The sequence below is a fragment of the Hydractinia symbiolongicarpus genome, chromosome 2 (assembly GCF_029227915.1).
Source record: "Hydractinia symbiolongicarpus strain clone_291-10 chromosome 2, HSymV2.1, whole genome shotgun sequence".
In the NCBI taxonomy this organism is placed as follows: Eukaryota; Metazoa; Cnidaria; class Hydrozoa; order Anthoathecata; family Hydractiniidae; genus Hydractinia; species Hydractinia symbiolongicarpus.
Window position 1 is genome coordinate 12,759,861 of NC_079876.1, and position 26,751 is coordinate 12,786,611.

Genomic DNA, 26,751 nt, shown 5'->3' on the forward strand with positions numbered 1-26,751 from the left:
AGTCCAACATCATTTTACACCTTAGGTTCCCTTTAACCCCTGTTTAATGCTCAGAGGCTATTCCTATGACGTGGAAAACATACGTAGAGCAAGTTTCATCAAAGTTCTCAGCCAGGAATTTAAAGCCATCTGCAAGCTTTACTTTTACCTGTGTAATTATTTTTTATGTTGGAGACAAGTGGGTGATGTTTAAACTCTTGAACCCCAAACACAAGAACTCAGCGTCTGAGCTAGCGACTCTATCATTTTGTCTCTGATAGCCGAAATAATGTTGCAAAAATGAACTTATAATTTTGTCTGAACAACGGCCTTATGATAAATTAAAATATTTTATGCAATCATTTATAATGAGCTGCACTTGATAAATAAGGTTTTAATAACAATTTCTTATACTTTTCAGAAGCAAATGTTACGAAACTTGCTCGCATATTTTCAGTCAAAACTTTATGAAATATGTCAGGGCGGAATCTTTAAAATGGCCTGAGGGGAGTCAACCAGAGATAACCATCCGAAGCCTGGATGCGCTAATGAATGGCGTATCTAGATTAGTGCAACAAAGGCTGATTTACACAGCAGTTGATCGGAAATTCCCTGCGACGTTTGAAAGCAAAGAGGATAAATGAATCCGATAATTGATAAAGATTAACATTTTATCTAGCTCTTTGATGTAAAAACTTGTTACTCTTGCAATTTATTTCGGCTGTTAATCTAGAGTACACCAAAATTGCTGAATGCCATTGTAGATTCCTGATTATTGTAACAACTTTGAAATATGGGTCATGGGTCTCTAGATCCAGTGTGCCAAAATGTCTATTGTTATTGACAACACTAAACCAAAACATACCACACTGAAAATTGTGTACGATTTTTTGTGTCTCATTAGCTGCCCTTTATGTGCACTAACCAAAATAAGAATAATAAAGTTCTTGCAAAAATCTATTGTTCGGTTGGTTGACCTAATTTTTTCTGCATATATGTTTCCAGGACCAAAAATGACTTAGCACTACTTAACCAAGTCTCTGTGGCACATAGCATAGAAAACTATGTTATGATGCGCTGACTGAGGTGTTCTCTCGACATATAATCATTAAATACCTGGTTGACAAGTTTGGGCACCATTAAGAATTGATTACCATTAGAAAAACAGAAAGGGTTAATGTATAGATCCTGTTTTTGAGTAATTTGCGTTTTGTTTACATACAATATTTAATTTGTAGTTTAATTTTTATCACGCTCTTTTAGTTCTTGTTTGCACGATAACTTTAACATCTGCAAGTCTTAAATCCTCTTCATCACCACTGTATAATTAATGTCTCTTATAGATGCAGGTTAAATTGTTTGTGAAAACAGTGACAAATAAGATTACACAAAGTGTTCAACTTCTTGTAGTGACTTCATAATGTACTGGTCACAGCCATTTTCAGGAAAATTGATAAAAGAAGGGCGGGAATTTATGCAAATGTACAATGACCACTAATTATTTTTAGAATATATTTAAAATGGCTGAAGCCAATACATCAGAATCAATTTTGTCTCTTTCATTATGGATGGTAGAAATTGTAAATTATGTTGAATCAACGCTCAAGGTAATTTTTATGGACGTTTTTAGTATGTTATCCTCAACTTTTTAAATCAATGTTGCCAAAAAGAATATAGTTCTAATTTATTCAATTTATTTTAATTTATTTTATATGAAAACTTATTAGCAATTTTGTCACAAATGCAGTCCTTTGGGCTTGGAAACTTTGTCCTTGATTATTTTACGATCTAGGATACTTTCCAAAGTAAGCTTCGTTTTTAATCTGGCGGGTCATTTACCCCTGTAAATTATTGAAAATTTAATTAACCATGTGGACACACTGTATAAAAACATTTAACAGTCCTAAAGTTTCCTAACACATTTTTGCAATGCACTTAGAAAACACAAGAAAGAGGCTATATTTAGTTATAGTTTTATTTGTGTGGTAGCCATGTTTTATTTGGTTTTTGTTGCACTGTTATTTTAGGTGCCATTTTTTCATGTTGTACTTGAAGTATCATTGGTGTTATGGATTATCATGTTGTTGACAAAACATAGCTATAATCCTCGTGAATCGAAGCTTGAGTTGTCGAAGGAGGTTTGTTATTGTTTAAAGAGTATGTGTATAGTTAACATTAAACTTCTTTTTCTCTGTTAACAAAATGAGATATACACTGTCAAAAACATTTCCAGTGAAAATCAAAATTTCTAAATTATCTACACATACCTTTTTGAGCATATGTGTTTCTAGGCAAATTATCCAACTGCATACAGCATATTGGAATGTTGCAAGTTGGATGTGATTGCATTCTTATTCAAGGACAATGTTCTAAAACTGAAAAGTTTTAAAATAATGAGAAATATATCTTGTTTGAAACTGGTTTTGAAAACCATTGTAAAAACCTTAAAAAAATTAGAAAAACACTTGAAGGTGGGTATGGTTAAGAACTTTGTTATTTCACAGGAGGAAGACAAATTGATTGCGGAATGGGAGCCAGAGCCACTTATACCTGCTGATGAGAAGGTGCCAGCATATATAAAAAAGCCGAAACTTATTCAGGGGTGAGTGTGTATATAAAAATATTAAAGTTGTGGATTTTCAGATATCAGGGCTTCATATGTATCATTAAATACAAGTGCTTTAGGATTTGTCTTGCGCTTTAACTATAGCATAACATTAAGAGTGTCAATGCCAGACTTCTCGTTTTTATGTTTTTTTTCCAACATCAGTGGGTGTAATGTTGATGCAAGTTAATGTCATGGTGACACTAAAGTTTTTTAAAATTGTTTATTAGAAAACCATCATATCGGATAAACATAGATGGAAAAGATTGTTTGAATTTATGCACCACAAATTTCCTTGGCTTTGTTGGTAATAAAGAAATAGAGGTATAAAAACATTAAAATTCAAAGTCTTAGGTGACTCATCCATTATATGATTTTAAGGATTTAGGATATCTCATATTTGCAATCTTTGACATGATCGTTTACACTTTAAGACCAATCTATTCCAATTTTCAGTTTCTTATTGATTCATAAAATTTCATTCTCGCAAGAAACTAAAACTAAAAACAACGAACATGCAAAAATTAGCATTGTTTATTACATTATGTAGGATGCAGCGGTGGTTACATTAAAGAAATATGGTGTTGGTACATGTGGTCCAAGAGGGTTTTATGGAACGATAGGTAAGTGGTTCTTTTTTACTCGTTTAAGCGAATAAAAAAGTAAAAAAAGCACAATACACCTGTTTTTTTACTTACTTTACTTTAATCCGTTATTGTTTTAGAGTTGTCAGATACTATGACAAAGCTCATCCGAGAATAAATTTCGTGTATTATAAGATTATTTTTGGCAAATGGAGAAAAAAGATTTTACAAATAGAGAACAAATAATTACAACTCACAACTATTTCTAACTACAAAAATGATTAGGAAATATAGGAGAAAAAAGACAGTATCCAAACTAAATTGATGGAAAGCAATTAATAGAAATCCATGACAGTGTGTTTGGGTGTTTTATGCATTAACCTTGTGGATATTAAGTGCAGGCCTAGTCATAAATGTCAAGTAATTTTAGATAAAAACTCCTTAAACATATATTTAATGACCTCCCTCAAATCAGTGCCCTTCTTCAAATCAAAAAAAATAAGTGCTATGGGTGTTTATTTGAATAAATACGTGCAAGGTTTCAAATAGAATTTTATCGTAAACGTGTGTTTATAGAGTTTTTATAAAAAAATAATGCAATTAATTGCAACATGATAGATTAAGTTTTCTCATAAATATTATAGTTTGGCTATCAAATGATTTGTCGTTAAAAAATATGTATGTTTGTTCTTAAATTATCTCTTTTCTACGCTAGACGTACATTTACATCTTGAAGAAAAAATTGCAAAGTATTTGAAGACAGAGGAAGCTATTTTGTATTCATATGGTTTTGCCACTATTTCCAGTGCTATTCCAGCATATTCTAAGAGAACTGATGTCATATTCTGGTGATTTTTTTTTATATTTTAAAAATCTAGGCCAAGTATAGACTTGTTTAAAGCAGTTTTTTTAAAGTAGAACTTGAGATTTGTAGCAATAGAAAATTTATGTATTACGTTATTAGATGTTTTTAAATTTTTCTACTTGTAAACAATATAGGCATTTTTGAAACTATCCCTGCCATGATAAAAATGACTACTTTACAAAACTGCTTTGTCGCAACTCTCATGCAATGTTGTTTAGCATAGTCAAAGATGCAAGTAAAATAGTTTTCTTTTTCACTCAAAATGAGGTCTTAAAGGAGAACTAATGAAAAAAATTTACCCATGTTTTTTAGTAATAAAAACATTCTTATATCATGAAAACAACATAGCATATTTTTTTAAATTGTTTGAATTTCAAATTGTTGTCTAAATTTGGTCCTGCAAAAAGCACCAAAAATACATCATGGCCACCATTACGGAACAAAACACTCACTTTTTTGTCTTCCCAGATTGATTTAAATTTATCGGGATGTTTGAGCAATGAAGACGATGCTTTGGTTTGGTTTCTCAAAATTACTTTCGGTACACTTCATGGCACATAATCATTTAAATGAAGCACATGTTGCCTTTCAAGATGTATTAATACAAAAGTAACACAAGGAACAAATCATAATAAATTCGAATACACCTAATTCTTATTTTTAAGTGATAACTTGTGTCTAAAATTTATAACAGTGAAACAGTTTTTTTATTTTGCAGAAGATATTTATTTCAAAACATGATAAAAATTATTGCAGGCAATCACAAAAGGCACAGTTTATCTGTAGTGCATTCCGTCATTCCTTCACTAAAAAAGAATTCGTTTACATCCTCTACAATTTTGTGATTTACTGAACAGAAACACTTCATTGTTGCGACCTTTAACCTAAATATTCGAAGACCCGAAACTCACAAATATAACAAATAAAAGTTTATATTCACAAGTGAACAAGCACAACTTGGTATTAATTATTAGTTCTCCTTTAAAGATTAATTATTTAGAGAATAGTTTATTTTCTGGCAAGATGAAAAATCTCATCAGCATCCAAACTACCATATACCAAAATTTAAATGATCAAGGTAACAGGGAAGCAAAAGAAAAAATATAAATTTGATGGCAGGGTGAGATCAATAGAAAGAAGTGAGATGGAGATAAGAACTAAATCCAACCAGATGTAATTGATTCACTAAATTTTGTAATTTACCAGTTCTATTGTCAGTCAATATACACTAAAGTAAATTACTATGGTGTATTATAGGTCAATTGATAAAAATAGAAAAAGAAATAAGTTTACTACATTTTTATAGTGATGACGGCGTAAGTTTTGCAATACAAAAGGGAATCGTAGCGTCAAGAAGCAAAGTGTATTGGTTTAAGCATAACGATATGGATGACTTGGAAAAAAAAATGAAGGAACAACAAGAGAAGGATATCAAGGTATAAATTTAACAAAGTTCATTTTCTCACTTGTTAGATTAAAGTTAGTTTTTTACCTACAAAGCAACTTTTTTTTTCTCATTCTATTTTTTATTTGCTTGATGTGATAACATGGTGCATATCAGATGTGTGCTTTCTTCTTTTTAGAATCCTAAGAAAGCAAAAGTAACCCGTCGCTTTCTTGTAGTGGAAGGAATTTATACAAATTACGGAGATATTGTACCATTGCCTAAGCTGGTAGGTGTAAAATTTGTTTGATTTTTTGAGGAGATCTTGCATTTCTTTTAAATTGGCGGCATCTGTTTTCTTTAGATTGAGTTAAAGAATAAGTACAAAGTACGTGTGTTTATCGACGAAACAATATCATTTGGTACATTAGGAGAGCATGGTAGAGGAGTAACAGAGCATTTTAATATTCCTGTAAGTGTTTCTTGAAGTTAGTGTTTTCACTTTGTACCTGTATGATGTTTGTAGTCTATTGCTAATTTTTTTTTAGTTAAGCGAGATAGATTTAATATCAGCTTCGCTGGAATGTTCTTTGGGTTCGGTGGGTGGATTTTGTGCGGGAACCTCATTTGTTGTTGATCACCAGGTAATAAAGTTAAATTATTATTTTCCTATTTGTTAGTATGTAAAAAATTTTTACGGTTAAAAGAATTATTTATTGGACTAGCTTCATCAAATCGTCAAAGTGAATTTTTAAGTTCTTTTTATTATAGCGTTTGTCTGGCCAGGGATATTGTTTTTCTGCTTCACTTCCACCATTATTATCAGTTGCTGTTGAAACTGGTCTGAAACTCATGGAAGACGATAATAGTAAGTAGATCTTTTGGAACCTGCTTGTACACTTGTCTTTTATTGTTTCCTACTTGTTGATATTCTTTATTATTTTTTATTCACCAGGTATGTTTAACAAACTTCGCACAAATTCAAAACTGTTTCGAAAAGAGTTAGAGGGGTATAATATCTTATTTCTGCAAGAATTTCTGTCCATGTGTTAAGCGTGTTTAATGGTGACCATAACAGATGTTGATGTTTTTTTAACACATTTTAGGATTAAAGGTTTCACAATCGAAGGAGTTGAATTTGCACCAATTATTCATTTGAGGTTAAATGAAAATTATGCAAGTTTATCAAGAAAAGAAGAAGAAGATAAATTAGATTCATATGTAGACCAGGTTTGTTTTATATTTTTGTTGCATTTTAGTAGCATGCTTTAGAAAATATTGTGTTTCTATGAATATTACCTATTTTTTTTTTTTTTTTTGGGGGGGTGGGGCAAGGGGTAAAAAGGAAATAACTTAATAATAACTTGGATAAGAAAGGAATGCCTAATAGAGAAAAGAGGAGCTAAAGAAAGGAACCATAATAGAAGAAAATAAATTATTAGTATCATTTTGTTACAATAGAGCAGCAACATAATGAACTACTTGTGACCTATCCTTTATTTTTTCAATTTGTTTCATTTTTAGTGTATTGACCAAGGCATAGCATTAACAGTCTCAAGGTATCTTAATTCTCAGGAACTATTTCTACCAAAAGCTAGGTAAGTATATCTAAACTTTGTTTGTTAAACCTTTTAAATTGTTATTTTATGTAACTTAGGCTAATGAATTTCACAACTTTCAATGATCTGCCTCGATAAACTCTGATTCAAACATTTGTTTGTTCTTCATAATGTTATTGCAGCTGTGTATGTAACAACAGTGTGTTTAGTCTTTGTCGACAATAAACAAGTCAAGATAATAGACTTACTTTCCCAGTCATAATTTTCATTGATTTAAAGATCTTTTCTATTTATGGTATTAACTAATTACCAGCTGATTACCTCTCACAAAAATCCACTTAAACAAAAGATCAATAGAAAAGATAATTTTAAAACATTTTTACGATGTCATTAATGACCGGTCAATATACAATTTTTTCCCTACAATTAGTTTAGCATTGTGTAGAACTTATAAATACTGATCTGAAAGTTGGTATAATTTTGGTCTAAGGTAGTCCCTTGTTATCCACATAACAGATGACATCAGTGATTTCCACCCATGTCTATGTTATCTGGCCTCACACTTCCAAGTGCAATGCAATAGCTTTGCTAATTTTAAAATTTTATTGATTTCTAATGTTTGACTTGTGCCGTAACATCAAAACATGCTTTTTTGGCTACTTCAAAGGGAAACGAGCACATCCTCTTTGCCAGTCATGGACAAGCACACACAATTGCTGTATTATTATGTAAAAATATAAGTAAAATTAACAAACATTGTATATTTCATTGAATATGAATTATTGGCCAAATAAATTTGCTTGTTTGCTTTTGCAATTTTCCTTCTTTTACTATTAACATTGGAATACAATATGGAATGCATGCATAAATTCGAAATTTGAATCAAACTACTGATGCATATTGTTGATATAAATTGTATATTTTATTCAAATTAATTATTATTATTTATAACAAATGTTTTGATATTTTTTTAGTATACGTGTATCAATCAATAGTAACCTCACGTTAGATGACATAAAATTTAGTACGAAAATCATGAAAGAAATTGCTTATTCGACACTGTAACATACAAGTTGACTATGAACAAGCAACTTCTACAATGTTTTGATTTAATCACTGTCATTTTGAGACATGGTCAAGACGAGATTGTGGCAATATTTTTTTTTTCTTTTTAATCGCCTTGTATAGACATATTTTTTTCTATTATTGTATTTCTTGTTTATTTTTATTGTTGCGTAGATATTTACTTCTGCTGATTTTATATTTTCATTCTTTGTGTTTTTTGATGTTCCTTAAAACACAGTATTTCTCATTCATTATTATTTAGAATATTGTTGAAATGATATTTTCGTTCTTTATCATTGTGTATATATACTGTATATCCAGTCCATTTGGCATAATAGAAATAGAACTCTAACTTAAAGATATTTTGTTTTGTCTCTTCTTCAGATTTTTAGTTTTTTTGCTCCAAATTATTTTAAAGTTTACGTTATAGCATTTGAGTTTACCCAAAGATGAATAAAAAAGTCTAAATAAAATCTTGGTGTTTTTATAGATAGTATTCGCCAATGTGAATAAGAAAGGCTGCTTATAAACAACATCATTTTTTTGTGTGTGTACAAAATTAGGTGATTGAATCTTTTGAGCTTTTTACTTAGGATTAGTTCTTGCTTCAATTGATTTAAAACAATTTGTGCGTAGTCTTGAGATGTTGCAATGGCAAGTTTAGAAACTTTTTTTAATTGTTTTGCTAGACCAGAATAAATAAGATAATCCTGGCTGGTTTCGTGGCTGGTTTGTTTGAAGATGTTTGAGAAGAATCTAAATGACCTTGTTCGTGGTTTGCGAAACAATAAAAGCAGAGAGGTATTTGGATATTTTATTTAAATACAAAGCTCCATATTCTCGCAATATGTTTTTTAATTTTAACATCAATTTTTTACCTTTTAGCCACAATTTATTGCAGAATGTTTGGATGAGATAAAAAACGAGCTTCGGCAAGAGAACATGGCTTTAAAAGCCATTGCTGTTTTAAAATTATCCTATGTAAGTTTAAAATAAATAAAAATTTAATAGTGTTGTTTAAACAGTAATAATAGGAAAGGACAAAACTTAGTAGTACACTCACTATCTATGTGGCAAACAAGGCTGCTGTATGTATTCTGTATTTTCGTATCTAGATTTTTTTTCGGCCACAACATCTGTAATTTTAAGTGACAACAAATTAAGCCTTTGTAACAACCAATAAAAATTTTAATGCGCCACTATTTTTAGTGTAATAGAGATTGAGCTTATTGAGCAACTCCCGAACTGCTGGGAGCTGCAGTTTTTAGCACTTTATTGGAAAACAACCTTTAGTCAGTGTTTTTTTTTTGTATAATATGTCAATATGGTAAATCCAGACCATTTCCCAACACGTGCAGATTTGTTTAAGCATTGATTTGATTTGTTTTCTAATGTCTGTGAAATTACGGAAAGGTTGCACGCTCACTGCACACACAGAATTATTTAGGTGTGCGATTCACTACAATTTCACGAAATAGCCTGTAAACTATTGGTTATCATCTTGTCTTTGGTTGTATTATAAATTGTACAGTTTATGTGTGCATACATGTAAATCACTAAAAAAATCTGTTTAGAGATGCTGGTATAAGAAAGTATTAAATGATAAATCATTGTTACATTTTGTGTTTTAGATTCAAATGTTGGGTTATGACATTTCATGGGCTGCATTTAATATCATTGAAGTGATGAGTTCACCAAAGTTTACACATAAGGTAAATCAAATTTCTTAAATTGAGGAAAATAATAGTGAATTAGTTCTTTACTGATTTAATTTTTTTCTTATTTTTGTAGCGAATAGCATACATGGCGGCATCACAAAGTTTCCACTCTGAGCTTGATGTACTTATGTTGGCCACAAATTTGATAAAAAAGGTAATAATAGCAAGTCTGTGTGGGATTTACTATTGTTTACAAGTATGTGGAATGATGTGCAAACAATGAAGGACTATATAAATTAAATATATAGCTTTTGGAAGATTTCAAGTACTTTCTTGTTTTTTGGTTGATACTAATGCGAATTGCCCTTTCATATTGCCTAGGATAATAGTCCAGCACTAATTAACTTAGTCAATCCAACAATAATTTGTTGTCATTTTAAATAAAATAAAATTGTATGAATTTTTTAGGACATGAACAGTCAGAACCAATATGATGCAGGATCAGCCATGGTTGGTTTATCATGTTTTGTTTCGCCAGACCTTGCTAGGGATTTGGCCAATGACATCATGAGTATGATGATATCGTCAAAGCCATACATCAGGAAACGAGCAGTTTTGCTGATGTATAAAATTTTTCTAAACGTAAGCCTTTCTATTTTTAAAATTATACATAAAACAGGATAACCTTTTTTGGTCTTACTTACTGAATTTATATATATATATATATATATATGTATATGTATATGTATATGTATATGTATATGCATATGCATATGCATATGCATATGTATATGTATATATATATTAGACACATGCATGCCCATTTTTTTGCCCCCTTACCTTTCAGAGCCTTAGATATTTGCTATTACTTGAAACTTTACCTTAAGTTTTCTATGAAATCCTTATAATCGGGAAAATTTAATAACATTTGTTAGGAAACTCACAACATAACTATATTTTATCAAGGGGAATCATTCTGTAAAGTTTGGAGACATGATTAACCCGATTTCCCGTTAAAAACTGGAGAATGTGGCTACAAGAGACTTCAAACAGAATGTAAAAATAAGTTCTAGAACTAAGTTATTTATATTTTATAAGCAGATTGTGGTATTTTGGACAAATTTCAAACTGATTGCAAAAATCTATCACTGTCATTTTATTCCTTTCACAACGTACTTTAACTGAGGTCATAGTATGTTCAAAACAATAGGGTTAGGGTTCAAATTCAGGCCGGAAAAGCATTTACAATTTTAAAATGATAAAAGGTGCAGCGATTGACATCTTCTTGAAAAATTTTAATGAAGTTGAAAAAAAAATTTTTAAATAGTTAGTCAAGATGAGATTTGCAAACCTTTAATTTGAACTCTAAATAATGTGTTTATTTTTAGTTTCCAGAGTCTTTAAGACCTGCTTTTCCTCGTTTAAAAGAAAGACTAGAGGATCCAGATACAGGTACATATTTACTTTAAGAATAAAATTGCTTCTTAAGAATAACTCCGGGGAAAATTTTTCACGAATCAAGGATCCGCAAATTTTGGGGGGCAAAAAATGAATGGCATATCTTAAGGAAATAATTTTTTGTGAATCAAGCTTTTAGAAAATCTTCTAAACAGCAAATGTGGACATTTGTAAAAATAAGATGACATTTTTTATATATTAGGTCTTTTCGTTTTCAAAAATAAGTTTCAGAAAATTCCTTTTGGAAAATGTCAATTCATTTTCGTAAATGAGCATTTTTAATTTAAATTTATTTCCGCAAATTAGGACGAATATCAATAAATTTCTTCTTCTGAAAATTTCTTCCCTGGAAATTTCAAGATACTACTTTGTGTTAATTTTGTTTTCACAATGTTAAAAGTTCTATTTTTTCTGTTTTTGTTCTGCTGCCAGGTGTACAATGTGCGGCAGTCAATGTTATATGTGAATTAGCACGAAAGAATCCGAAAAATTATCTTGCGCTTGCTCCTTTGTTTTTCAAATTGATGACCACATCTTCCAATAACTGGATGTTGATAAAGATTATTAAATTGGTATGCATTGTGATTCAGTGATTAATTGTAAACGTTAAAAAAAAATTAGCACTTGAAAACTTCCTTTTCTTGCTTATAATTTTAACCTGCAGAAAAAGAATAAAATGGCATTATCCCAACCTAAGAAAAAGTAATTCTTCTAAATTTAAAAATGTTTATGTTAGAAAAAACTTATTATTATCTACTATGTGAAAAATTACTAGTAGCAAAGACAGTTTTGTTTTTATAGTTTGGTGCTTTATGTCCTCTTGAACCTCGACTTGGGAAGAAATTACTCGAACCACTTACTAGTCTTATACACAGGTAGGTTGTATTTACTTTGAAAGCAGCTATGGAAAAGATGGAACAAGAATAATTTTTTTTTAACTCATTCTTCAATGCTGCCTTATAAGCTTCAAATTAAGTCCGGTCTAAACAAGGTTTCATGGGTCATTCTCATCTTTGTGATGTTGGATACCTTGACAGGAATTATGCTTGTAAAACAAGTTGTTCCATGCTTGTAGACATTGCAATGTATCTAAACTGCCAATCATATTAATATTTAAGTTACCAGATAGAAGATGTACAAACATTTTTGTTTCACTCATTGGAACTGAATTTTTTTCATTGTCTTTTAGTTGTGTAAACTAGCCAATTGGAAGTCTCCGTTCATTGTTGATTTTGTTCTTGTTGTCACGACAGTGCCTAAATAAAAACAACAGACAAAGTGACGAAACACATACTTTTCAATTGACATCAATCTTTTTACAGATCTTGCTCAGACATCAAGACTTGTCGACGTGAACGAGACTTCGTAATGGCTGCTAAAAAAGTACTAGACACACAAATTAAAACAGTTAACGGTGACATCGAACAACCTACACGTAGATTTAGGTCTGAAAGTGATGGTGTAAAATTCAGTCACTCAGGAATAAGGTAGTTGGAGACAATACATATTTCATACCTACTAACATTAACTTCAAATTTTAACCAGATGAAAAGTTAGATACATTACATCCTTACGTATACCTCACATTGTACTCACACGTGAACAATTACATTAACTGAATGACCCAAATTTAGAGTTCGTGTTTTACGACAATATACCCTACACTCTTTAGTACGTCGGCCATGTCATTATTGTACGAATGCATCAATACAGTTATTGCAGGTATGTTATTGCATATTCTCGAGTAGCATTCTTAGGCAGCCCTATTTCAAAACCTTCGTATAAACACACATCATTTGAAAAAGACCTCTTGAGCATGTGTAAAAAATTATGGCATATGTGCAGTTTGTACAAGCCAGTATGAAAAATCTGTTAAATCTCATTTTAAGTCTACCTTAGAAAGGAGAAGATATTACTTGTTGCTCGGATTTGAAGATAATTGCAAACAGCAGCTGTCTACAAACTTTCTACAAAATATATTTCACATTTTTGTGAATGTCAACTAGCTATTTATTTCAGTTCGGTTAGACCAAGTATTATAATATCTTTAATATTTTTTTAATTAATTTTTGAATATGCACGTTACAAAATGCAATTCCTGGGTAAATTATGTTTATTGTTTGTTGCAGGTCTTCCTGATCATCCACAGTCAATTCAGGTAAGAATGTTTACAAAAAACACATATTGATGTTTTTAATTAACAAAAAGGTCTATTCCACAGCAACGGATGCCATTATGGGATTCCTCTGTTTCTCACCATTGAATAAGTGTCTATATTGAAAAAAAAACTGCTTGGCCTTCAAAAAACTCTCTTGACTGCGAGTTTTCGTGGAACTGTAACATGAATTTATATAGCCCTAGCCGTTAACCATTAAATTACACATTATTTCGTGTGACTGTTACACAACACTTTTCTTGCGGACAGACAGACAAAATACAGTTATTATTATAGAGACTAGTCGGTCACCCGTGGAAATATCCACGGAGTCGCCCATTTTTTATATATTGCATTTTGTGTTTCAGTAACAGAACGCATCTTTCGCGGACAGACAGACAAAATACGGCTATTATTAAAGAGACTAGTTGTTAATCCGTGGAAAAATCCACGGGCCGTCTATTTTTAAATTACACACTATTTCGTTTGCCCGTTACACAACACTTTTCTTGCGGACAGACAGACAAAATACAGTTATTATTATAGAGATATTGTTTTTTCATATTGTGCAGATGATATCAAGTATCAAAGTATTTATTGTCTTGCACTCTTACATCAACTTGCTTAATAACCTACTTCACCTTTATTTAGTTATGTGCATCCAAACTCAGACTATTGATTGAGGATCCTGACCAAAATTGTAAGATTTGTTTTTCTTTCCATAAATACATTCTGTACTCCCCAATAACATTTATATTCTTTTATTTTATTTATTTCTTCTAGTGAAATATCTCGGTTTGCTTTTGCTGAATAAAATATTAAAGTGTCAACCGAAATTGGTGCTTGGTCAAAAGTAAGTTTTGGTGTTTTGGTGTTTTCATTTTGCGTTTGAAATGTTTTTGCACTTGGTGACTGTGGTGCAGGAAATTTCTAGAATTTGCTGTTTGTTATGCAAAAGAATTTGCTAAATCTTAATGAACATCTTTGCATCGTCTTGAAAATTATACATAGATTGGGAAAGAAACTATTCACCAAGTTTCAGTATTTATAACTCGATAACTTTTATTCTCTCAGAAAAATATTTGAGGTGAAAAAATTTTATTTGACTACATTTAAAAATTAGTACTTAGTCCCTTATCTATTGTGAACTCATTAGATATTCCTTCTGGAAACTCAAGACGCTTTTTTCCTGCAAGTTTTTCCTGAACTTAAACATTAAATTTTGTGGGCACCATGTAGGAGATAAGGTGTGTCACAAGAGCTATAAGCCTTATTCTTCTTTCTTTACAGAGATTTAATATTGCGATGTTTGGATGACAAAGACGAATCCATTCGATTCCGAGCGCTTGATTTAATTGCTGGCATGATCACAAAGAAATCTTTGGTTGATATCGTGAAAAAACTGATGCAACACATCGAGAAAACTGAAGGTACAACGTATCGAGACGAACTTGTCTCAAAAATCATTCAAGTGTGCAGTCAATCAAATTATCAGTTCATCACGAATTTTGAATGGTAGGTCCAGATTAAATCTTTCTACTCATGATTACTCAGCCTAACGTTCTACCAAAGTAAAAACTAAAAACAGCGTTAGAACAAATTTGTTACAATAAAATGAAAACAGAAACTGATTTCTTTTCATTTCTCCTTAAAAAATATGAATGTTACCTTAAAATTTCAAAAACATTATTGTATAATGTTTTTATGTGATTCTTCCTGAAAATGTATAAAAAATACTAGCTGTGTATTCAGTTCTAATTCGTAAAAAAGTTTTATCTGTATCTAAAAAAAGATTGAAAATCTAGCCAGTTCACAATTTTGACAAAAAAAAAACTACAAGACTGTACAAAATCTTCACATTGCCTTATAATATCCCAGAATAACTCAATTTTCGCAAAGAATAATTTTTCCAAATTTCGCGAAGACAGAGAATGCGATATCCTGAGCTACCATTTTGCGCAATACGTAGTGTCAGGAGGGTAGGTGTACATTCGAATGCAGAATTCCATGTGTTTTCATCACATTTTAGGGTTTCCCCAATATTTTGTTCTAATTTTTTGGATATTCAATGTTTATTTTCTTACTTCCAACAATTGATATTGATTTTTCGCTTAAAATACTTGCTAAGCACACTAAATGCTTTAACTTTAAGATATTTTTAACTGTGGAAAATGCGCGTTGTTTTTTCTAAGACCCAACAACTGAATATGTAAATATGGTATCTATACCACCTAAAAAGTAAAATAATAAACAGTTACCTTACATTTAGCCGTGCCAAATGCACGATCTTTTTTGTGTATCAACGTTCAAGGAAACTGTTAGCTAGTAAAACCATTGCGCAAACAAAGTTTTTTAAAAAAATAGCTAGCTACCATACTTTTACAATTGTTTCGTTGCTTTTACCTACACCATTCTGTTTGCGACTGTTTCGAATGTTTTTCCTCTCGATAACCTCGAATTAATCCGTCATTTCCCTGCAAATTGTCCAAACTAGTCAAGTTTTCCATATAAAAAGCAAAGTTATTGTAGCAAACTTTCGAATGTTTTTGTCTAAATCGCTGTAAGAGGGGAGTGTTGTTTTGTTTAATTTACATTATTTGTCAACAAACAACATCCGATTCTCTCCTGCAGGTATATAGATGTGTTGCTCCAACTGAGCAATGTGGAAGGTACAAAGCATGGTAAACTCATCGCCAATCAAATGTTGGATATCGCAATACGTGTCAAAGCAATTCGAAAATATGCTGTTCCAGTTTTTGCGTCATTGCTAGGAAAGACATCTTTGTTGACAGGAAATAGAGATAAAAACACTTCGTGTGAAGTTTTATTTGCAGCGGCTTGGGTAGCTGGAGAGTTTGCTGAGTAAGCATAAAAACTTCTTTCTATCATTGTCTTTACTCTGTGTGGCTGCTTTTCTATTTCTTCAATTCTATTTTAGGCATATTTCTGATATTCATGGTGTTATTGACTGTCTTGTCCATCCACGTGTGACATCACTACCCGCTCACATACAGTGCGTGTACGTACAAGCGATTGCGAAGATGTTCTCTCGAGTGCTCACAAAATCAGAAACAGAGGTATGTGATTTTCAAAATTTAGTTTGTTTTTCTTCTGTCTAAGATTCAGAGCTTTTGGTAGATAGCCTATTCGTTATATTACCTTGGGTTATATGCTTTTGTAGTCGAGTCTTTTTCGGTAATAGTCATTTTTTTTCATTGCATGATAAGGAACACCATAATGATTGTTTTACATTCATTCATTCATTCATTCATTCATTCATTCATTTATCTATTCATTCATTCATTTATTTATTCATTCATTTATTAGGGAGAAGATGAAGAAGAGGTTACTAACTTAAGTGAAAAACTGATTACATCATTAACTGTGTTTACTCAAAGTTCAGATCTTGAAGTTCAAGACAGAGTGAGTAAACCTTTGTAAATATAAATTTCCTGTGCTGGGTTACAGATTATTATTTGTGTTGTCATTGTTCATCTTTCTTTTTTCGTAGTCTTGCTGTGTTCTACAACTTATTAAACTCGTCATGAAAATGAAAAAGGAAGGTATGGACTTTGTTGTTTATTCCTTATAGCTTTGTGTATTTTTTCATTGTATTATGTAAAGATATGAAAGATCTCTTATAATAATACAGAGACTGTGTCTGTTTGTAACAGGCAAAGTGGATATTGTCATTTTCCTTTGATGTCGCCGAAAAACTTATGTCTAATATGTTAAATTTTCTGACGTTATGGCGCGACGTCAATGACACCACTTTAACGTCAATATGGTATATTAAATTAATGAAGCCATTACAGTGCACCTAAAACTTTGAGGCCAAATAACTTGCAAACGGGGTGGTGACGTCAATGATTTTTTACCGCGTGGGTAACTAGGGACCACCTAGGACCAATTTGGGTAAGTTTCCTAAACCTCGGCCCTCAAATCCGCTTCGGAATGGACGGGTTGATATGAAGTCATCAAAAAACCTTCAAACCTTAATATCTTTGCAACCGTTTGTCAAAAGTACATAATCCTATACATTTCCTTGATCAGCGTTTCAAGATCTATACGATGAAGGCAACAGGTATACAAATTTCTAAAAAAAAATTTTCGGTTTGGACGGGGCCAGTAATACAATGCTGCATTATTATTATTTGCAGGTGTGAGATGTGCACAAGATGTTAGCGCTTTGTTCGCCGAAGAGTTACTTCCAGTCGCACCGACAGCACAGAAGAAAGTGCCTGTACCAGAAGGGTAAAATATTTTACTTGTAACAAGAGCAGTTAACTTGTGTTATCCCAAACTACCAAAGAAATTCGAAGAACTTTTCAGAATTTTTCTGCATTCTTTTTCGTAACCTAGTATCCGCTACCTAGTAACCATTAACCGTTACCTAGTAACCAACATTTAAGTAAGTAAGTAAGTAAATAACGGGAAGTTTTAACGTCCGTGGGGATTCCATCCTAACGGTTGTCTCTTCCTCCCCTCCGAATGTAACTATGTTACATTACAGCCAGAGATACGTATAGCATTGCTCTAACTTGCTTGCCTGCCACACGCACGTTAGCGGTCAGTAGATCGCACCAAATGGGCTAACAACACTGCATTAAAACTGCGCCGTAGCGGGGACGCGAACCTGAAACCTTAAAGTAAAGCATGGCCAACTTGTAAATTTTCTCTACTGTTGAATATCTTAAACCTTTCCACTCGTTTATCATTATTTGTTCTTTAGGCTTGATCTGGATAAATGGATAAACGAGCCTCCATCTGAGAGCGAGGAAAGTGATGAAGAAGACGAAAAACCCTTCTTCACCGATGAGAAAAACAATTCATCTAGGTATGTGCTGTGAGATGGAGGTTGACCCCTCACACAACTAAACTTTAAGTTTCAATCTACGTTTTAGTTACCAACAGAGTAGTGAGAAACATGTTGAACTAGATGCTGACGAACTAGAAAAGGTGAGATACATACCATAGATTCTTATCTGTATCACGAATAATTCATTAATTTAAGGAAGACCGTTTATTTGGAAACCAAGTAGGAATTATAACAGTGATATTTAAAGTTTGTAATGTGTTTTCCATAGCAAAGAGAAATACGAAGAATGTTCCAGGAAAGCAATCCGCATTATTTAAAGATGGACACTCCAAAGGTAAGCTGCCATGTTTGAAGTTTTGTTTTGTTACACGCATTTAGTATTTAGATAAAGTGATTTCTATCGAGTTATTTTTTTGTCTACTTACCAAACAACTGGCACTGACTAAATCACTGTTTTTTTGTGTAGAAAAAGGATAATATTGATGTTGATGACATTCCTGTCAAAGAATTGGACACGTCTATTTCGTTGAAACTTGATTGTAAGGCTTTTCAATGTTCGTTTTCTTGTTTGTTTTTGTTTGTTTGTTTGTTTGTTTTACTAATACCCTTATAATATTTGTTGTTTATTAATTTTCACCAGATGAATCAACAACAACGAAGAAGAAGGGGAAAAAGAAAGGAAAAAAAGGTATGATCCTTTGCCCTATTTATTTATATTCGTATGTTCTACTTCTTCATCTCTCTCTCTTATTTATTTATTTGACAACCTTCTTGCAGCAAGTAGTAAAGTTGGACTCGCTGACAAAGATTTTATTTACGACTGCATTAAACATATAGTCTTATTTTCAAATTTTACTTAAATTCGTTATCGAGACCAGAGCATCAGATTTAGTTTTATTTTGCTTACATTTTGCAGGGAAGAAAGGACGAAAAGAAAGTGAAAGCGAGGATGAGCCAGGACCTGCGTACGAAGTTGCACCTGTTGTTGATTTAGGAGGAGATGTTACAGTATGTTTTTCATTTACTACTTATAATTTCCTAAGTAACCATCAAATACGGGACCCCTGAAAATCTTGATTCCTACTAAAAGTGTGCAGTTTCTTTCAGTTATGTTTTATCATAATTCAAAAAAAAAATATTCAGTAAGTGTACTAGGAAAGGCTCAGTTATTGTTCTAGAAAAGGCTCAGTCCATTTACTCCTTAAATTTTGTCAAAAAATTTCTTTAATATTTAATGGGTTTGACCCTCAATCCTACCAAGTTCTTGTAAAACTTCCTAAAGTTTACTATCAGCGACCAACCTCATCTTAAGTTTTTTTGGTTTTTTTTCTCAACTACTGTACGTCTAATTTCATCGGCGTTTTGTTTCATCGCCATTTTGTTTCACAGGTAACTGAACAAAACGACAATGGTGATCCTCATTCTTTGCTTAATGTTGACCTCGATACGTAAGTCCCTTTTTACACTTGGAATTAATTAAGCGCTGCTTTGCACCCTGTTAACAAACTGTGCAAGAATAAGTAGGATTGAATTCTCTGTAGACACAGTGTAAACTGCAAAAAAGCAACTTCTTCACTACGTTTGACGTTATGCTGTTTGCGCATCGATATAGTTTTTCTGCATGGCGTATAAATATAAACAATGTCTTACGTGTAGATATTCTCTACTTAATTTTTTTTTTACTTGAAAAAAATCAGATAAATTATAACAGATAATTCTTAAGTGATCACAAGTGTGTTTCTGATCATTTTTTTTCCTTGTAGTCCACTTGGTGATCACGAGATGATTCCGGTGCAGCAACATCGTGTCGTGCAAGAGAAAACAAAAAGTGAGAAACCCAAGGTAAACATTCAAATACATTTTTTTTACTGAACATCGTTAGTTTTGAGATTTCCACGTTTTTGATTTTTTTGCGGCGAAAAAACTTGATTTATAATTTCCAAAGGCATGAATGAACGAAAACGCGAAATTTCATGCCCGCGAATGTTTAGTGAACTTTATAAGTGTTGAAAAGAACTTGATGCTAACAAATGGTGTGGTGATTGATTTACTTGAAACATCAATGTTTTTTTATTCGTGGTGTAAGAGTAAGAACTGTAGGACGTAAAAAGAAAACAGATGTCGTTATTAATTACACCCGTCACCTGTTTGTGAGCGAAAGAATTGTCGTGTTACGGACGCATGAATTAGCAAATGCTATATATTGTTGCGAATCTTGCAATACCAGAGTTTTCTCACAGGAATAAGTTTTCGCGAATGAGTTCGAAGAATCGTGAAATATTGCAAATTAGTATTGTATTAGCGAAAATTAATTTTCTTAAAGTGTAACGAACTTTATAAGGCTTGAAAATAAGAACTTGAAGCTAACGAATTTTCGGTTGATTTATTTACTTCAAATATCAATGTTTTTTTTTCTTTCTTGTTTTAGAAAAAGAAGAGTAAAAAGGGAAAAGAAGAGAAAGAAACAACTAAAAAGGTATGTCAGCAAATCCCTAAAAATCCACCTCATAGCAAACCCCGAATTACAATCAACTAATGAGCACAAATACGGCGTTGTCACATGTTAACCTCTTAAATAATACAAGAATTAATTATATTTGATCGAAAGAGGGAGGCTATTCGCGCTCAAAACAGGATATCGAAATATTGATCAAAAAGCGCGATCAGTATTCTGACCAAAGAAAAATCGTTTGCGTAATCGTAATTTTCCCCAACTTATCTATTCTGACTTTCCGGTGGGGAGAAAAATTATCCTCGATAAACAATTTGCAGGTGTTTCTACTTCTTTTCTCTTCTAACTGATTTTGCGAAACTAAATTTGCTTGAGCCATAATGAAAATAACAGAGCACCGTCAATTACTTTGTCATTTCTTAAGGGTTAATAATACTCAATTATATTGTGAGTGTAATTGTAACGTCGGATTGGTGACTGCGCTGAACATCTGCTTCTGTACATTAACCGTTATTATTTTTATAGAAACGTTCGAAATCACGTGGTGAATCTGTAGAAAATGTGGAGAAACCAACAACGACAACAAAGAAAGAAAAAACGCACAAGAAAACAAAGAAAAGAAATAAAGGTTTGTATGAATTAAGTACTTCGTGTGAACCGGGCTTTATATGATGTCTAGCAGGTATACAGTATTATACACTATCGAATGTTATATCTCTTGTATTCTTTGTGTTTTTATTGTAGAGAAGGACCAAACCGAAGCAGAGAAGAAAGCCACATTGCTTGCACAAGCATCGGAATATACAAAAGAAGTCAAAAAAGATGTAAGCCTTTCTACATGTGATCATTTCTTTGCTAAACACGCAAAACCATGCCTTCAAAAATCTGATTTTTGTTATAAATCACCTCGGTTCATCGACCTCATTAACAAATTTCCACGGTATCGATATTTCTAGTATTTCGATGCCGTACTACTAATGAATGAGTGAAGGATAGAAATTTGAATAGACATTAAATAGATCTCACTTTTTAAACCTCTTAGCATAGCGATTTATACGAAATACCTGAAGGGATGTCTGATAATGCCTGAAAAGAATAACACAATGATGTTGAAATGTTCCGTACAGTTTGACACCTGTTCTAACTGTCATGCTCATCTCTCCTAGCCTGAAATATGTTATGATTTATTTCAGCTAGGAGAGGAGAATAACAATGATATATTTACTTATATTTTAGGATGATATGGACTTTTGGCTATCACCTGCAAAATCACCAGAGGAAACACCAGAGGAGGAGGTACATAAACTCCCCCATAGTACTGTGTTTGTTTACAGACAAATTTTTATGTTTCCGTTCTTAGACGATTTACAGTGGGCTTATTGTTATTGCTGGAAAGAACATATAACATAAGATGCGGTGAATGTAGCAAATATCTTACGTTTGTTTTTGTTTGTAGTCTGCTGCTGCTGATATTAAAGAAGTACCTGCGAAAGAACCAATTAAAACAGAGAATGAAAAGGTAATCATAACGTTTTCTTAAATGTCCGCGCGTCCGTACGTTCATTCGTCCTTCCATCCGTTTATGTATTCGTGGTATTTATTTATTCATTCATTTTAGTTATTCTTTCATCATATTTATTAATTTTATTTGTTCATGTTTTCTTCCCATCAAGTAATGCTCCGACTTTCTTATTTGTCAACTTTTTTTTCACTTCTCGCCCAAGGTAACATTTTGTTTACCGTTATTATTACTACGCTTTTATTTATTAATTTATAGAAAACAAAAAAGAAAAGCAAAGAAAAAGGTGCGAAGGAAAAGAAGAAGAAAACTAAAAAACAACCCGAAGAAGTGCAACCTGTTGAAGACACTCCTCCTGTGGATGCAATGATGTTAGATATCGATGATGTGCAAAAAGCTGATGTAAGCATTTTTTTACGAACTTAGGGACGTGATGCTCTACTTATACCTCCTTGGCCCCAACATACTAATTGTAAAATCTCTGCAATGCCTTTACACGACAGTCATACTTCTACAGAAGCGCTGAGAAAGGTCTCTATACTAATAGCGCGTTTAGGTTCCATATTCCTCTGTATTGTAAAAAGTCCAGTCTGATTAAAGTTGACGTCAGCAATTGTTTTTTCTTACAGCCGTGGTCACACTATGATATTCTCTGTGAAGATAAAAACCTCAAAATGGTAAGTATTAATGAACTGTGGAAAGTGAAACCAATTAATCTGTGCACTCCTTACATAATCTGTACTGTTTTTGTCTAGTTATACGAAATTCGACCAGATCCTATGCAAAGCAAGCAAGTCGTTGCATCAATTATATTTAAGTAAGTGAGTCTGTGTATAATATTTAAGTAAGTTAGCCCACGCTCGCATAAGCAGTTGTAGCATAACAGTTTTTATTTTAGAAATTTAACATCACATCATATACAGAAATTGGAATTTAACGTTTTGGATTCTCTCAGCATGAAATTAGTACGACAGGTTAGTAAGATGTTTATATCGTGTCATGTCGTGTCGTGTCGATTCGTGTCGTGTCGTGTCGTGTAGTGTTGTGTATTGTTAAGTTGTGACGGCTTATTCTTATCGTTTGTCTTCAAATTGGTGTGATCAACATAAGAACTATTTCAATCACATGCAGGAATATACTTGCATGGTAGGCTCTGTACTTGAATATACTTACTGAATTGTACAATCGTAAAAAAAAATTAGCCTCTGTGCTACAAAAACAATTGTTGACTTAAACACCCAAAAATCTTTGAATTCTCTATATGCCGTATGTCTGCCAGTAATATCGCCGCCGTGCTTGTGAAGTATTGATTTCCGAGCACTAGCGACGAACAAGATATAGTGGCGAATATGTTTGGGGTATTTCTATCACTACTAATCATTCAAATCTAAATTTGTAAGTTGTAGTATCCCATGTATTGTTTTTTTAGATAGGTGCATCATCGCACGATCCTGTGCTTGTCCCCTTTCAATTATTGCCAGGTATAACAAATTATTATTTTTATTTTACGGGCGGATGAAACAAAAAATAAACGATTTAATAAATCTCAATTTTAAAAGAAATAGCTTCATTAATTTGTCATGAAGTTAGCAAGTTAATTCCATTGTGACAAAATGCTACGAGATCGAGTATAAGAGTAACTATACGAATGGATAATTTGTTACCGTTAATGTTCGCGACTCGAGTTATAACTAGGCCATCCTTTATACTCCTTTTTTTATCTTAGAGATGACAAATGAGGGGCAATTTGCTTTTACGGTGGAGAGCTGTGTTATGTCGCAGCATTTACGTGGAACTCTTACTTATATCGTCAAGGTGAGTTCACTTTTCTAGGGGGTATGGAAACGAGTTGTTTCACTACAGCATCTTGTGCATAGCTATACTAATAGTATTAAGTATCGAAGGACTCGTACCCAATCTTCTGGATTGCTTAGATGTGACTTTTTTTGACCCCAAAATGCTGAGTTGGAAATGTTCCAAAAATTAACTGACGCACGAGTCTTTGCTCTTAGTTTTCCAATACTTCTTTCCATGGGAGCTTTGTTTGTCAAATATTAAATTTACTTGCGTATCCGTCTTTATAGGAATCTGATGGTAGTACCAGTGAAAAATTGGATTTTAAAATTTTATTTCCTGTACATGCATACATCCTTCCGCAGCCAATCTCAACGTAAGTTTTGGACGTGTCTTTTGTGTGTTAAAAAATGTCTAATTTTTAGTATCTGTTGAGACAGTGTAATTTTAATTTGTTTAGTCAAGAATTTACTTCATTGCTAGCTGGTGGTGATTTGACGCAAAAACAATCATTAAAGGTAACACGTGACTTGTTTACACGTGACTCATTGTGAAGTCTCTTTAATAATACCCGTATTCCGTCGGTCTGTTTGTGCGCGAGAAAAAAGTCGTGTTACGGAAACACGAAATGCGATATTTTAAGGACGGGCGAACCCGTGTATTTATTCACGGGCTACCGACTAGTCTCTATAATAATAGCTTTTTTTTTGTCTGTTTGTCTGTCTGCAAGAAAAGTGTCGTGCTACGGGCACACGAAATAGCGTGTAATTTAAAGACGGACGACCCTGTGGATTTTCCAACGGGTAACGACTATTTTGTAAAAAACGCTTTAGTTGTTAATCAAGACTAGTGCGTAAGAGTTTGAACAACTGAGGCGAAAGAATATAATAATCATGGCCCTAACTATTTTCACAGTTTATTCTGTATGTTATTAGATCCCACTATCAGAAGAGAGAGAATTGCAAGACATTGTGAAAAATATATGCACAAAACTACGTTTAGTTGGTGAGTGAAAGAAGTTATAGTTGATAATTGCTAAGCTCAAATAGAAAGTGGGAAATTGAGGTTGCGAGAAGCGTATTTCTTTCTTATGTCATATTCTCTATATGTTTTTGTTCTGAATAAAAGATATCAGGGTTTTAGGATTAGATAATAAGTTGTGCGTGCACTTTCAAGGTATGACCTAACTGTTGCTGAGATGTATTGAAGTGTTTTGTTGCTAAACAACTGAATTCACACAGAGCCTCAAAAAACATTGGTTTTAGTCTTCCCCTACAAGACGGAATATCTTAACGCAATAATTTTTAGCATTTTGAATATGTATTCGTGAAAAGTTAATATGGGCTGGTTATTCGCGGAAATGTGTATTTGCGAAAATATTTGCGCTCTAGTCAGCCTAGCGTTTTTTCAGTAAACTTTATACCAAATCAGTCTGGTAGAACTGTGTTTTTAACACTACGTGTTTTTCACTTAAATGACTTCATCGTGTGTAGAGTAACGCAGACACCTAGTTACCAGGCTTCCCTGTTTCTAACATTCGTATATTTGTTTTAGTGGTTGAACATATAGATCACGGCGCTTCCTTATATGGTATGACTATCTTGCAACATCCTGTTTGCTTGCTGGTTAAAAAAATGGTAGGCACCATTGTGGTAATAAAAATTCTAGGTATCACTGTGATAATAAAAATGGTAGCATAGCTAGTATGGGAGGAAAAGAGAGGGTCAGGGGAAGGTAAAGCGTGTGTTTCCATCTGGGTGGCTTTTGACAGAACAGGTATCCTAACATTGTTTCTAGGAAGGTTATAATTTATTATCTTTGTGGCAGATATGAACATTTAGTTACTAAACCAAGCTAAAGTAAGGTTGTTGATTTTTAATCATTTCTTGTTCTTTTAGAACGATCCAGCTATTACAGTAGATGCGAAAAGTACAGACTTCCAACTGTTGTCTTCAGTGTTGAAAGAACTGAAGGAGATCGTGGAATCGTTGTGAAAGGTGATGACGTCATCACAATTTATTTTTAATGTGAAAATTTTATTTTGCTAAATTAGTATCTACTTTGTTAAATTATAATTCTGTGAATGTTTTGTGGAAAAAAGGGGTTTAATTTAGTTTCGGGTTAATATCTTTTTCTCCAGGTTGGCCATCTATCAACAAAAAATATCTTAAAATATTTACATTTTTTATAGTGGATGCTTATAAATGCTGAATGTTGACACGATTTTTATTTAAGTTTAAATAAATTTTCAAATCTCGATACACACAAACACGTGGTCGAAATGAAAATTATTTCTTTCTTGTGCTTACAAATATTTTCTGTGTGCTTGCTAACTTGACGACTTTGATGATGTTTTTTTTTTCGAGTTTCAAACGGAATTAATGTAAACGAATATTTTGGATTTAAAATAAACATTTGTATACAACTCTTGTCGCCATTATTAGAATACCGCAACATTGATATTTTACAGAATAGATGATATATCATCCGTTGCAGTACACTATGATCACTTTTTTTCCAGGTTAGCCATCAATCAACAAAAACTATCTAAAGATTTTACTTTTTTGTATAGCCAAACGGGTTTCGTATCGTGGAAAACTTTTCCTTCAAATCATAGCTAATTTTTGTCAAAACAATGAATGGTCTGTGTTTTACTGACCAACTAAAAAAGTTTTGAAACTGTAGAATTCTAGAAATTTATTGTATGTTATGCAGATTATTTTCCCGCGCATCAAATTTCGCGAATATTATTTAAAGTTGCGATTCTGTATAATGGCCATAAGATAGCCTTAGACGCGATCTGATTGGTACGCGTTTTATCCTTATTTTGGCCATTATGCTAATGGCCAAAAGAT

General features: G+C 32.5%; 2 protein-coding genes across 3 annotated transcripts; both read left to right on the forward strand.

Moving 5' to 3' along the window:
• Positions 1–1,102: 1,102 nt before the first annotated feature.
• On the forward strand, positions 1,103–8,399 carry LOC130629490 (serine palmitoyltransferase 1-like). The gene is made up of 15 exons (XM_057442713.1): positions 1,103–1,586; positions 2,007–2,117; positions 2,484–2,581; positions 2,815–2,908; positions 3,135–3,207; positions 3,884–4,016; positions 5,340–5,469; positions 5,617–5,706; positions 5,782–5,889; positions 5,966–6,061; positions 6,189–6,285; positions 6,373–6,427; positions 6,524–6,647; positions 6,942–7,015; positions 7,951–8,399. The coding sequence occupies exons 1-15, from the start codon at positions 1,500–1,502 to the stop codon at positions 8,039–8,041; spliced, it is 1,461 nt and encodes a 486-aa protein (XP_057298696.1). The 5' UTR covers positions 1,103–1,499; the 3' UTR covers positions 8,042–8,399.
• A 310-nt stretch (positions 8,400–8,709) lies between these two features.
• On the forward strand, positions 8,710–26,321 carry LOC130629489 (AP-3 complex subunit delta-1-like). 2 transcript variants are annotated; one of them, XM_057442711.1, is made up of 43 exons: positions 8,710–8,842; positions 8,927–9,022; positions 9,673–9,753; positions 9,833–9,913; positions 10,168–10,341; positions 11,088–11,151; positions 11,590–11,729; positions 11,959–12,032; positions 12,480–12,644; positions 12,830–12,879; positions 13,287–13,315; positions 13,964–14,012; positions 14,096–14,165; positions 14,603–14,827; positions 15,944–16,174; positions 16,251–16,389; positions 16,640–16,735; positions 16,824–16,875; positions 17,473–17,566; positions 18,045–18,149; positions 18,217–18,271; positions 18,400–18,465; positions 18,598–18,670; positions 18,772–18,819; positions 19,048–19,139; positions 19,521–19,579; positions 19,895–19,973; positions 20,560–20,607; positions 21,109–21,211; positions 21,328–21,407; positions 21,820–21,879; positions 22,040–22,102; positions 22,361–22,504; positions 22,732–22,779; positions 22,858–22,919; positions 23,001–23,076; positions 23,532–23,583; positions 23,829–23,917; positions 24,187–24,272; positions 24,357–24,414; positions 24,832–24,901; positions 25,451–25,533; positions 25,795–26,321. In XM_057442711.1, exons 1-43 carry the CDS (start codon positions 8,783–8,785, stop codon positions 25,888–25,890), a joined length of 3,765 nt encoding a protein of 1,254 aa, XP_057298694.1. In that variant the 5' UTR covers positions 8,710–8,782; the 3' UTR covers positions 25,891–26,321. The 2 variants fall into 2 exon arrangements, with proteins under 2 accessions (XP_057298694.1, XP_057298695.1); XM_057442712.1 differs by lacking the exon at positions 12,480–12,644.
• Positions 26,322–26,751: the final 430 nt, after the last annotated feature.